This window comes from Saimiri boliviensis, chromosome 8 (assembly GCF_048565385.1).
Source record: "Saimiri boliviensis isolate mSaiBol1 chromosome 8, mSaiBol1.pri, whole genome shotgun sequence".
NCBI classification, from domain to species: domain Eukaryota; kingdom Metazoa; phylum Chordata; class Mammalia; order Primates; family Cebidae; genus Saimiri; species Saimiri boliviensis.
Window position 1 is genome coordinate 3,949,615 of NC_133456.1, and position 13,525 is coordinate 3,963,139.

Consider the following 13,525-nt stretch of genomic DNA (forward strand, 5'->3'; position numbering starts at 1 on the left):
CCTCCCACTTCAGCCTCCAGAGTTGCTGGGATTTTGAGGACTTTGCTATAAAATGAGGCCAGAAAAATAAATGTTTTTTATTTTACTGTATTACTATCATTATTATCTTTTTAAATCTTTTTTCTTTTATTTTCATTCCCTGAATATCTTCTGCAAAATTATTATTATTTTTTGAAACGGAGTCTTGTTCTGTCACCCAGCCTGGAGTGCAGTGGTAAGATCTAGGCTGCAACCTCTGCCTCCCGGGTTCAAGGGATTCTTAGGCCTCAGCCTCCAAAGTAGCTGGAATTACAGGTATGTGCCACCACATCTGACTAATTTTTCTGTATTTTTTTTAGGTATTCAAAGAGGACTTAAGCAGCCAGAAGGTTCTATTTATTCCAGGTGACATCACAGTACTTACTCATCTTCACTGATAAAAAGGGCAATATGTGCACATAGCACATATGTATTTACCACCTAATTTTGGCAAAAGTATTTAAAATTTAGAAAATTTAGAAGCGCCGGGCGCGGTGGCTCAAGCCTGTAATCCCAGCACTTTGGGAGGCTGAGGTGGGCGGATCACAAGGTCAAGAGATCGAGACCTCCTGGTCAACATGGTGAAACCCCGTCTCTACTAAAATACAAAAAAAAAAAAAAAATTAGCTGGGCATGGTGGCGCATGCCTGTAATCCCAGCTACTCAGGAGGCTGAGGCAGGAGAATTGCCTGAATCCAGGGGCCGGAGGTTGTGGTGAGCCGAGATCACACCATTGCACTCCAGCCTGGGTAACAAGAGCGAAACTCCGTCTCAAAAAAAAAAAAAAAAAAAAAAAAAGAAAAGAAAATTTAGAAGCATTTAAAATAAGAATTTTATTTGCCAAAGTTGCATGACTGAATGAACGCTTACGAATTTTTTAAAAATGTGATCTATTAGGTACAGAGTGCTAAATTAGAATGCTCAACTTAAAAACCATACCAAATTTACTTTGTAGAAGAAAATGTAATCAGCTCTATAAACACTATTTAAAGAAAATAAGGACCTGCATGGTGGTTCACGCCTATAATCCCAGTACTTTGGCAACCAGAGACAAGAGAATCACTTGAGGCCAGGAGTTCAGGACTAGCTTAATCAACAGAACGAGACTCATTCTCTAAAAATAAAAAATAAAAAATAAAAAATAAATTTGGTTTAAGATATTTAAAACACATTAACTCTTTGAAGATTAGCTGTGGAGTGTAGGAGGAGGGGTTGTAGGGGAGGCTAAATAAGTATGGGCTAATGATCTCAGAGCAAGTTTTCAACCCAAACCAAAATGACATAACTACGCAAAGGTTACACAGTGACATAATTTATGGCAGAAGCCTGAGATTCAAAGAGCTGAAATGATTGAGATTTTTAGTCCCTTTGCAGCTCCTCCATTGTTTGCTTGTAGAACCTGCCATGAGGAAGAATCCTCAGTCTAGGAAGGGATCCTACCATGTAAGAGGGAAAAGAATGCTGTTCCAAGCAGGCAGGCCTGCTTCCAATTCCATGTGGAACAAGATGCTAATGGGATAAGTAAGTACACAAAATTTAGGATAAAGAAAAATCCTGGCCGGGTGTGGTGGCTCACGCCCGTAATCTCAGCACCTTGGGAGGCTGAGGCGGGCGGATCACCTGAGGTCAGGAGTTCAAGATCAGCCTGGCCAACATGGTGAAACCCTGTCTTTAAAAGAAAAAAAAAAAAAAAGAAAAATCCTAGGATGAAATTTCATAGTGTACAACTAGCTACCTAGATATTCTCTGGTCAGTTCAAAAGGTGAAAATGAGAAAGTGAAGTGAACAGCCGCTGTGGACAGCAGGAGCACGACCAAGTTTCTCTGTTCCCTTTTTCCTCCTCTGGTCCCTTTGCCTTTCTTATTTGTAATACTCATGTCTTTTTCATAGGCTTTATAGGTTTTATCTCAGGGTCCTTGCATGACGGTAACAAATAACATATTTTAAGATGTAGGCTGAAATCTTTTTTTTTTTTAGACAGAGTTTTGTTCTTGTTGCCCACGCTGGAGTGCAATGGCACGATCCTGGGTTTAAGTGATTCTCCTGCCTCAGCCTCCCGAGTAGCTGGGATTACAGGCATGTACTACTACACCCACCTTATTTTGCATTTTCAGTAGAGACGGGGTTTCTCCATGTTGGTCAGGCTGGCCTCAAACTCCCGACCTCAGGTGATCTGCCCGCCTTGGCCTCCTAAGTGCTGGGATTACAGACATGAGCCAACGTGCCGGCCGAGGGCTTAATCTTTAGGGAAAAAACCTGTGCTGCTCAATCTACTGAATGAGCAGCACAATAAACACAAACACAAACAATAAGACACGGTGGGCACTTGCCACCATATGTAAGGGATTTGTTACTGGATCTATCCAATTCATGCCCCAGCTCATCAATAGGAGACTCCTTTCAAAGAGCCTGTCTGGCTAAAACACTTTTTCTTAGCTTAAAAAAAAATCCTTTACTAGTTACCTGTTACTTGCAAGGTACAGTTCAAACCATTTAACAGGGCACAATTCCAGGAGAATACACAAAAAGACTTAAAAATGTTTCCAGATCACAATGCCTTTTTAAAGAAAATCAAGACCAGACCTGTTTCTTAGACAATCTAGAAGGGAAACTTACCTTTGGCTCTGTAGCCAGATATCCCCAGCTTGGATGTTTGAGTGGTTGAAGGTGAGAAGAAATGTACTCAATGCTTCTATAGTTCCACAGGCTTCAGTGTCTTCTTCCATTACACAGTATTTTTTTTTTTTTTTTTTTTGAGATGGAGTTTCGCTCTTGTTACCCAGGCTGGAGTGCAATGGCGTGATCTCGGCTCACTGCAACCTCCGCCTCCTGGGTTCAGGCAGTTCTCCTGCCTCAGCCTCCTGAGTAGCTGGGATTACAGGCACGCGCTACCATGCCCAGCTAATTTTTTGTATTTTAGTAGAGACGGGGTTTCACCATGTTGACCAGGATGGTCTCGATCTCTTGACTTCGTGATCCACCCGCCTCGGCCTCACAAAGTGCTGAAATTACAGGCTTGAGCCACCACGCCTGGCCCATTACACTGTATTTTAACTGCCAGCTTTCTTGCCTTATTTCCCCATGACACCAAAAGCTCTATGAAGATAGGGACTGAATATTGTCAGGATCTGGCACAGTGCCTCATATCAGACAGTATTTGTTAAATGAATGAATAAATGAAACCTGGAGACACAACACAGAATAGCAGAAAAAGAAACAGGCCAGGCATGGTAGCTCACGCCTGTAATCCCAGCACTTTGGGAGGCCGAGGCAGGTAGATCTCTTGAGGCCAGGAGTTCAAGACCAGCTTAAAAAAAAAAATCATAAAGGTGAAAGGAATTTACATTTACCCATAATCACACAATGAGTTTTGCTCTAGTTGCCCAGGCTGGAATGCAGCGGCGTGATGTGGGCTCACTGCAACCTCTGCCTCCCAGGCTTAAGCAATTCTCCTGCCTCAGCCTCCTCAGTAGCTGAAATTACAGGCGCCTGCCACCACGCTTGGCTAATTTTTGTATTTTCAGTAGAGATGAGGTTTCACCATGTTGGCCAGGCTGGTCTGGAACTCCTGACCTCAGGTGATCCACCTGCATCAGCCTCCCAAAGTGCTGAGATCACAGGCATGAGCCACTGTGCTGGCCAAGGCTGCAGTTTTTTTTTTTTTTTTTTTTTGAGACGGAGTTTCGCTCTTGTTACCCAGGCTGGAGTGCAATGGCGCGATCTTGGCTCACCGCAACCTCCACCTCCTGGGTTCAGGCAATTCTCCTGCCTCAGCCTCCTGAGTAGCTGGGATTACAGGAATGAGCCACCATGACCAGCTAATTTTTTGTATTTTTAGTAGAGACGGGGTTTCACCGTGTTGACCAGGATGGTCTCGATCTCTCGACCTCGTGATCCACCCGCCTCGGCCTCCCAAAGTGCTGGGATTACAGGCTTGAGCCATCGCGCCCGGCCAACTGCAGTTTTAAATCAGTTGATTTGCATGCAGTTTCTTCTCTTTGGTAGCAGATTCCCATCCTTTTGATAGTAAATACTCAATGGAAGCAGCCAAGAGTCACTGGGTTTTGGTCAAGTGTAGTGATTAAAGTGAGAGATCAAGTAAGCAATACTAGTTTTGCCTCTGCCTATAGGGCAATATGAATGGTTTTCACATGTGACTCAAAGTGACTCTGAAGGCAATGACCGGAATTCCAAAACTACTGTGGGCAATTGGTTCATCACCAAACCAAGCATATTACTTTCAAAAGAGTGAACTATGAAGGCGACAAACAGAGCTAGGTGAGAATACTTTCTCAGAATTCTTGTTACACACATACCGCATTCACACACAGAAATTCTTAATGGGTGAGTCAATTAATTCATTTAATTAAAGTAGATATATTGGTTTACCTAAAACTTTAATATTTGCTGTATTTTTCAGTATAACATTCTCATAAAATCTTATTCACCACTTGACTGGTACTTCACAAACATTATCTTTGTAAGGTTCATACTACCACCACAAATATAAGTATTATTCTCCCCATGTTATGAGAAAATGGAGACTCAGACAAAATGTGATTTGTGCAAGACAACAACAGCTGATAAAAGGTAGAACCAAGATGCCAATACAGATGTTTTGCTTCAAATACCAAGTTCTTTTTATTTTCTGATCCTGCCATGTAGCATCTTTGAATAATTCTTAAATGTATCACTATAGGGTTGTTCAATTTCTAGCTGCAATGTTTAACATTTCTTAATGATTCTAGTATTACCAGTGAATAATCCTACTCTTTATTTAACCTGGAAGCGAACTGAACAAAACTGAAGATATTGCTTATAAATAGACTTATTTATGCTCTTGAGGAAAACTGGAAGTAACTACAAAAAGCCATTTATTCCACTTGAAGTAAATATTGATACTAGACCTTACATTTAAAGAGACTGGTCTGGCAAGTGACTTTCTTTTTAACAATAACCATATTAAAAGAGAAAAAAAATGGAGCAGTAAGTGAAATAAAAGGCTAATAAAACTTGGAGGAAATGGCTGTTTTCTTTTAAACCTTGAAGAATCCCAAATGTATGTTATGTTGCATAAAGAATCATTTCAAGAGAAGACTATTAACAATCCAATAGTAGAGTCAGCATTAAGAACTTCAATGATATTCAACTCAAACATGCGTAGGGAGAGTAAAGTTATTTTATTAAATCATGCACATCACGTGTGTTAGTGCAAATAGTTTAATCTGTACTCCAGAAATTCTATTGTACTTTATATCTTTACAAAATAGATTTAAAACAATTATTTACTTTAAAAAATGTAATTCTGAAGTTAAGCATTCAGAACAATATTTGCAATAACCTATATACAAGAGGTACTGGGTACCACTGGCATATTAGCTTTCTGTGGTGGAGTGGCTTCCTGCAACAGAAAATGATGAAATGAACTATATGACAGTATTCTCTACAAGTCATTTGTGACTAATTCCTCCATAAATCTAGTGATCCTCCCAACAGTAATCCCAAATAGCTTAAAATAAAACCTTTAAAGTATAAACAGTGACTGCCAAACATCACAAGGCAAATTATATCCTAAACTCCTATTTCAATATTTGGCTAGACTTGCGGATTGCCACAGAACATTCAAGCCAATTCACTGACATTCCCTCCCAGTCTTCATTGACTGAAAAATTTAACTATGTGATACTTTAGGATACTCTATGACCTAAATAAACTTTACTGACATAACTATGATGTCACACAAAACCATGGCTAAACTTTCACTTCTGTTTTAAATTTATAACATCAAGCAGTGTTTTTAGGTGCTTCATTGTGCATAGAACACTACTAATCCTGGGAATAGTGCTTTTCATTAACAGAAAGTCCCAATTAACAACAATAAAAAGAAAAGAACCATTTGCATACCCAACCAGGAAATCTGTTGGTAGGTACAACAGCTCACCCTGAACATGAATTAGCTCTGACACATCATAAACCAAATTAGGTCAATACAAGCTTATTGAAAGAGATATTAATACTTTCTTCAATTAAACATGCTTGGAGGAATAGATGATAGAAAAAAAATCATGCTTCCTAAAATGCTGTATATGAGAAAGTAACTTGGCTTTTAAAGAAAAATAACTCTTTAAATACATGAGGTTTAATAACTTACATTCCAATTGACTCAACAGTTTGGTTGACTGCACTGAAATTGTGTAATTACTATGTTTTTGCTCCCAGAAATATTTCAGTTTGCTCAAGAAAATACACACTCTCATGGAAAGTTTTTCAAAGTTGATGTCCTCCACATCTTCAAGTCTCATTAAGGCTGAACAAGCGTGCACATATTCCCCAAATTATCACCATAACAGTTTATTTTCCAAATGTATTTTTCCTTTAAAAAAAAAATCCACGCAATTAGTTGTCTCTAAGTCTTGTTCCCAATAGCTCAGTGGTTTTATAACAAGTAAAAATGACGTAAATATGTAAAAAATATATATATGTGTATATATTTCAAACTGATAGGCACTGAGCACACAGGGCCTCTCTTCCCATGTATGTACTGGTTGTTTGGTTTGGGTAATTATCAAATCAGAAAAATGAATTATCTGGTCATCAGACTTCAGAGTAAAATACTCATAAATTTAATGCTATAAATAATCTGGTGTACCAAGAAGCCTACTTTAGGCCACCATAATATTCAGAATCTCAACATACTAATTTAAAAATTACATGAAAAATTGCAAGCAAATTATTGCTTACAGTAGAATAAAGTCACAATTTTATATCTTCTTTATAGACAGATACATTTTATATAATTTAAAGCAATGACCCTACAGCTGTATTCTTGTACTTCTGCTGTTTTAAAAGAGGTAAAAAGGAAGAAAATGGTTCTGTTTGTCCCCAGCATGAGTATGATGCCAGCTTCTAGAGGGAGGACGGTGTACGGACTCAAGGAACGCTCTCATGGAGAAGCTCTGGCCAGACCTGGCACATACAGCACAATGGCTGTTACTGCAACCAGGGCAGCCAACATGGGCATCCAGGGCCAGGGTTTCTGTGTGGAAAGAAACCAAGAGTCAATATCACATTCTCCCCTCTCTTTTCATACCTATTAACCCCTTGGTTCCAGAGAGTCCTGAATATTTAACAGAATACTGGAAAAATCTTATTTTTGCATCATAAAAAAAAAAAAAAAAAAAAGTGAGGGAGTGCAGATATAAGGAGAGCCATAATAGCAGGACCACCAATTTGGAAGTCTAATATATCCCAAGAAAGTCCTGGAAAGTTTTCAACTTTGTTACAGTTGAAACCTAATAGTGATTTCTAAGAAAACCTGTGGGCTCTGCCTGCTTTATTTACTCTGGTATCCATACATTCCAATATAACTGATGTATATAGACACCTGTAGTATGTTTCTGCCTAAAATGTTTATTTCTTGATTCGATCCAGACTCCATGTTGGGATATTTTATTCAAGGGGATGATAGTGGCTAAGGTGACAATGGTCTAGGCTTTGGTCCTCTAACTTGAAACCACAGAAGACAAAGTCAAATAGGGTTCAAGATGGAGAATTAACATTAGGGATCCTGCCTGTCTGATAATTCTGGTAAAGACTCTGTTCAGTGTAATAAAGCCACATGATCATCTCATATGTTCTACTAACATGCATGCCAGTTAGAGGCAAGCATGGATGGGCTATTGCCTGCTAACTTTAAGAGGGCTTTATAAGATTAACTTGCTTTGGTTGACACTTTTATTTTTACTTGTATTCCAAGAGCATTATTGAGAAAAACTGTTTTTTCTTTTTTTCTCCTTCTTCTTTTTTTTTTTTAGCTATGGCAGAGAAAAACTGTTTTTTAAAGAAATATTCTGATGCTGCAGGTCAGGGCTCAGAAAGAAATGGGATACGTTTATATCCTTGCAAGTACATAATAGGGCTGAGATTGTAAGCCAATGGTTCATTAGGCTAATCTCATTTTTTTCATCTCCATAGCCATAGTATAAATAGGGAAAGGGTTGAAACAAAGAAAATCTACACTATGAAAAGGAAGGGGATAAGGAGGAAGGGGAAGAAAGCTGGCTGAAAACTTGAAAGAGGCAAACTCTTCATTTCTCATTTAAATCTGATTAAACATGTAATTGGAAAGAGGGTACTAATATTGCAGAAATTCATAGTGTACTCCAGTTTGCTACAGATAAAGACTCAGTTAAAGGAAGCATATTAACAACTGGTTAGGTTGGAATTAACTCATGGTTAGCATTATTACAAAGTAAACAAGACAAAAAGTTATGGAATTAGTTGACTGTTGAATTCACTGGTATGACACAAATACACGGCATACTAAATGAAGGGTTTGCTTCAGGTAACAAAATACCTGTGTGTTCTTGCCATGCACTATATTACAAATATGGCACAAACAGGTGACGGGGACAAACAGACAAGGACTCAACAGTAGTGCTTGTACCTTTCTCTACCACAATGGACCGAAACACCAAAACAGGAAAGCCAGGAATAGGCCGATGAATACGGCTGGGACGGGTTGTAATATGGAAGGCTAAAGAAGGGAAGGCATATAAAAATCATTTTATGCTATGAAAATAATCAGATAAGAGGATTCAGACCCCAGTGGGGTGGGAGGCAGGGAAGAAAGACTGAAGCAATAGAAGTATACCACTTAGGTTTTGCATAGATTCAAACATTTTAAAGACATCTAACACAACCCTGAACGATAGACTGGGGTATGCAAGTTGGGAAACTATCAGTTTAAAAGGAACAGCTAGGCTGGGTGTGGTGGCTCATGCCTGTTAATCCCAGCACCTTGGGTGGCTGAGGCAGGTGGATCACCTGAGGTCAGGAGTTTGAGACCGGCCTGCCCAACATGGTGAAATGCTGTCTCTACTAAAAATACAAAAGTTAGCCAGTCATGGTGGTACACACCTGTAATCCCAGCTACTCGGGAGGCTAAGGTAGGAGAATCACTTGAACCAGGAGGCTGAGTTTACAGTGAACTGAGATCACACCACTGTAATCCAGCTTGGGTGACAGAGGGAGGCTCCATTTCAAAAAAAGGAACAAAGAAACAGCTGAAGGCAACCAGCAATGTGGGTATACCTAACATTCTAATGAAATGCAGCACATGAAGACAGAGCAAGCCAGGCATGGTGGTTCATGCCTGTAATCCCAGCACTTTGGGAAGCTGAGGTGGGCAGATTGCTTAAGGCCAGGAGTTTGAGACCAGCCTGCGCCACATGGCGAAACCCCGTCCCTACAAAAAATAAATTAGTTGGGCATGGTGGCGAACATCTGTAATTCTAGCTACTTGGGAAGCTGAGGTCGGAGGATCACTTGAGCCTGGGAGGTGAAGGCTATAGTGAGTTGAGATTATGCCACTGCACTCCAGCCTGGGTGACAGGGCAAGACCTAGTCTCCAAAAAAACCAAAAAATGACCAACACTTCACCACTAGCTGATGCTCTCTGCTTGATAGTACACATTTTTGCTCGATACCTGAAACCCATTATTTGACAATGTACTCCCTCAGCAATGGTTAAGCGTTATTTTATCCCTCTAACAAAATCTTTTCTTTTTTTCAACCAAAGCTCTTTTGCTTATTAGATTATACTGCTTTCCAGCTTAAAAATAAGTGCCCTGTGATAATGTGTGTTTCCTAAGTCAGGCAAGAAATGTGACAATATGTGATAAAGGTTTGGTATATAAAGACAGGCAGGGCTGGGTGCAGTGGCTCATGCCTGTAATCCCAGCACTTTGGGAGGCTGAGGTGGGTGGATCACCTGAGGTCAGGAGTTTGAGACCAGCCTGACCAACGTGGAGAAACTCCGTCTCTACTAAAAATACAAAATTAGCCGGGCGTGGTGGCGCATGCCTGTAATCCCAGCTACCCAGGAGGCTAAGGCAGGAGAATTATTTGAACCAAGGAGGCGACGGTTGTGGTGAGCTGAGATAATGCCATTTTACTCCAGCCTGGGCAACAAGAGTGAACTCCATCTGGTCTTGAACTCCTGACCTCAGGTGATCCTCCTGCCTTGGCCTCCCAAAGTGCTGGGATTACAGGAATGAGCCACTGTGCCTGGCTGCAAAGTTACTTTTGAAAAGGTTCTAAATAGTACAGGGAGATCCATTCTGATTATGCTAGATGTCTTCATGGGTTAATTTAGCAGTAGACTGAAATTCTATAATCCCAGGAATATGAATTAATACAAAAGAGAGAAGTAACCAAACCATTATGATCTGATTTTAGAAGAGTTTGTAATCAACATTTTGAAAAGTAATTGCAAACCATTTTTGCTTAGCATAAAGCCTCCACACCCAGTTTATCAACTTCTAAAAGGCTTCTACCTAAGCAGCAAGCCTTTATTGTCTAAACTGCAAAGGACAATTGGACACAACTCATGAGCATTCTGTGTGCAAATGAATAACAGGATGGCCATGCAACATCACTCTTTTGTACTTGTGCTGCAAGGTAAGCAGAGTGGCTTCCTCCATAGGAAGCATGTGGCTCACGCACACTGCAGTGTCCAAGCCATGACAGCAGTTTCAAATAAGTGAGAGCACAACCAACCACACTAAACATCTATCAGTTAGGGCCCACAAAGGTAATGATCACCAAAACGTACAACACAACATTAATTTAGTATAACATCTTTTTAAAGACCATCTTTCTAGCAAATGAAAAACAAAAAAAAATAAACTCAATTTATACCAAAATCTTCAACTGTCTCTTTCTCTCTCACAGCCCTACAGAAACTCACCAAATATTTTCTAATACTTAACGCAAAAGAGACCCTAAGCTTTTTAGAAATTGTGCATCAGTGAGAACATTATTGGTATATAATGAAAACCATTAATAAGTCTTGATTTTTTTGATATAGCCAAATGCTAATTATCAACATGTACTACCGTCTCTTAAATGGGTCGCTGGTAGTACAGTGCTTCATTTCCCAGCAGGGCAGAAACAAGAGCCAGACAATGGCTTAGTGACAGAGCTTCAGACTCATCTGGGAAAAGCTGACAGTTCTTAGGCAAGCTGCTTTATTGCAAACAAGGCTCTTCCTCCAGGCAGTCCTGAGGCTCTTGGGGTATAGGTTAAAGGTACAAATTCTTTTTAAAAAATTTGACAGCATAATGATTCTGTAATGGAATTTCATAATTGAAAGCTTATTTCATTTGTACCATTTGCTTCACAAATCAGTGATAAAGTCCTCTGAAAATCAATTTCAATCTCTCATCTGCCTCTCAATCAAAGCTAAGCCAAGTTTGCAAAGACTTACATTATTTCCTTTCTCTCGGAGCAGCTTCAGGTTGTTTTTACATTGTTTGAGCTCATCTGTGATTGACTGCTTTTCCTGCTCAGTCTTTTCAAACTTCAACTTCAGTTCTGAGAGTACAGTCTGTGTCTTTTCATACTAAAGGCAAAGGAAAAAAAAAGTGTGCAGATTCAACTTAAAATGAGTATGAAGGTATGGTTCTAGTCAGGCTTATAATATGCCAGATCCTATTTAGTCACGTGGAACATTAAAGACAAGTATTTTTGTTTAAGGAGGAATAACTTGCACTCATAAGATGAAGTCTTTTGGTCAGGCGCAGTGGCTCACACCTATAATCCCAGCAGTTTGGGAGGCCAAGGTGGGCGGATCGTGAGGCCAGGAGTTCGAGACCAGCCTGACCAACATAGTGAAACTCCATCTCTACTAAAAATACAAAAATTAGCCAAGCATGGTGGCATGCACTGGTAATTTCAGCTACTCAGGAGGCTGAGGCAGGAGAATCACTTGAACCTGGGAGGCGGTTGCAGTGAGCCGACATTGTGCTATTGAACACTCCAGCCTGGGCAACAGAGTGAGACGCCATCTCAAAAAAAAAAAAAAAAAAAAAAAAAAAAAAAAAAAAAGGCCTTTCATGTTGACTTGATTCTATGTAAGAATTTTCTGGCCCTGTAATAAAAAAAAATTAAGAGTAATCACCATTTTTTCATCTGTTTTTAATATAAAGGATCACTTTTTCCACCAAGTAAATACAGGAGAAAAGGAAAACTTCAAACTGAGCAAAAGAAAAGTAGGTGAAGAAAAATCCCACAGCCTAATTAAATGGCAATGTTAGGAAGTCTGAATTTGTATCATGGTAAGCAGTGTAAGCCAAGCTATTTACTCTTGAAGTAAAAATTACTCTTGAAGTAATTCCTCCACCTAGTATGGGAGCAAAAAGAAAAAAAAAAAGTATTAATTCCCAATAGGTTTCCCTTTACCCAGCATCACTGGGTATTAAAGTGTTCTGGATAAGTAAATTTTCTAGGCAAATGAAGAAAATAAATGTATCTGAAGTACACACCACTATGACTGGGAAATATCTATTCTTCCACTTCAAACTTAGGCATCAGCCGGGCATGGTGGCTCACACCTGTAATCCCAGCAATTTGGGAGGCCAAGGTGGGCAGATCACCTGAGGTCAGGAGTTTGAGACCAGCCTGGCCAACATGGAAAAACCCCATCACTACTAAAAATATAAAATTAGCCAGGCATGGTGGTGTATGACTATAATCCCAGCTACCTGGGAGGCTGAGGCAGGAGAATTGCTTGAACCTGGGAGATTGAGGTTAGAGTGAGTTGAGATTGAGCCACTGTACTCTAGCCTGGGCAATAAGAGCGAAACTCCGTCTCAAAAAACAAACCAAAAAAAAAAACTTAGGTATCAAACTAAAAGTCATTCAAAAAAAATCTGTTTCTGGTAGAAATGTTATTTTTATTTTATTTATTTATTTTTTGAGATGGAGTCTTGCTCTGGCACCCAGACTGGAGTACAGTGGTGCGATCTTGGCTCACTGAAACCTCCACCTCCCAGGTTCAAGCAATTCTCCTGCTTCAGCTTCCTGAGTAGCTGGGATTATGGGTGCCTGCTACCACATCTGGCTGTTTTGTACTTTTAGTGGAAATGAGGTTTCACTATGTTGGCCAGGCTGGTCTCAAACTACTGGCCTCGGGTGATCTGCTTGCCTTGGCTTGCCTCCCAAAGTGCTGGGATTATAGGCATGAGCCACCACGTCCTGCCTGTTTCTGGCAGAAGTTTTTAAATAGTAAAACATGTCATTTTCTGCTCTGAAAAACAATTCACTGTATATGATTTGACATTCAGGTAGAGTCGAATCTTTTTAAAGACTATCTGCCTTTTAAATGTAAGACCAATGTGAAACATAGTATGGCTTACCCCTACTTTAAATGGTGCCAGGAGGCTGAAATTCTAGACTGGTTCCACTTCAAGATATTGCATCTTACATGCAAGCTGGGCTCACGGTCAGAGCAGAGATTGTTCTGCTGCTGGCTGTGCCTTTGTCTCCACTTTGTTGCCTCACTCTGCCATCTCTCTCTCTCGCTTTTTTTTTTTTTTTTTTTTTTTTGAGACGGAGTCGTCTCACTCTGTCACCCAGCCTGGAGTGCAGTGGCATGATCTTGGCTCACTGCAACCTCCACCTCTCAGGTTCAAGGGATTCTTGTGCCTCAGAGTCCCGTGTAGCT

General features: G+C 40.0%; 1 protein-coding gene across 33 annotated transcripts in view; it reads right to left on the minus strand.

Moving 5' to 3' along the window:
• Positions 1-4,634: 4,634 nt before the first annotated feature.
• The window catches only part of SLMAP (sarcolemma associated protein), a 172,236-nt gene continuing 163,345 nt past the window's right edge, over positions 4,635-13,525 (minus strand). For 17 of the 33 annotated variants that reach the window (XM_074403613.1, XM_003936528.4, XM_010346996.3 and 14 more), the window contains 2 exons: positions 11,288-11,422; positions 4,635-7,054 (listed from right to left, as the gene is read on the minus strand). In XM_074403613.1, coding sequence (XP_074259714.1) covers positions 6,962-7,054; positions 11,288-11,422 — 228 coding nt within the window. In that variant the 3' untranslated portion in view covers positions 4,635-6,961. Of the gene's footprint in view, positions 7,055-8,464; positions 8,555-11,287; positions 11,423-13,525 lie in introns of all 33 variants that reach the window. The other 16 variants (XM_039477326.2, XM_039477319.2, XM_039477324.2 and 13 more) reach the window with 1 other exon arrangement.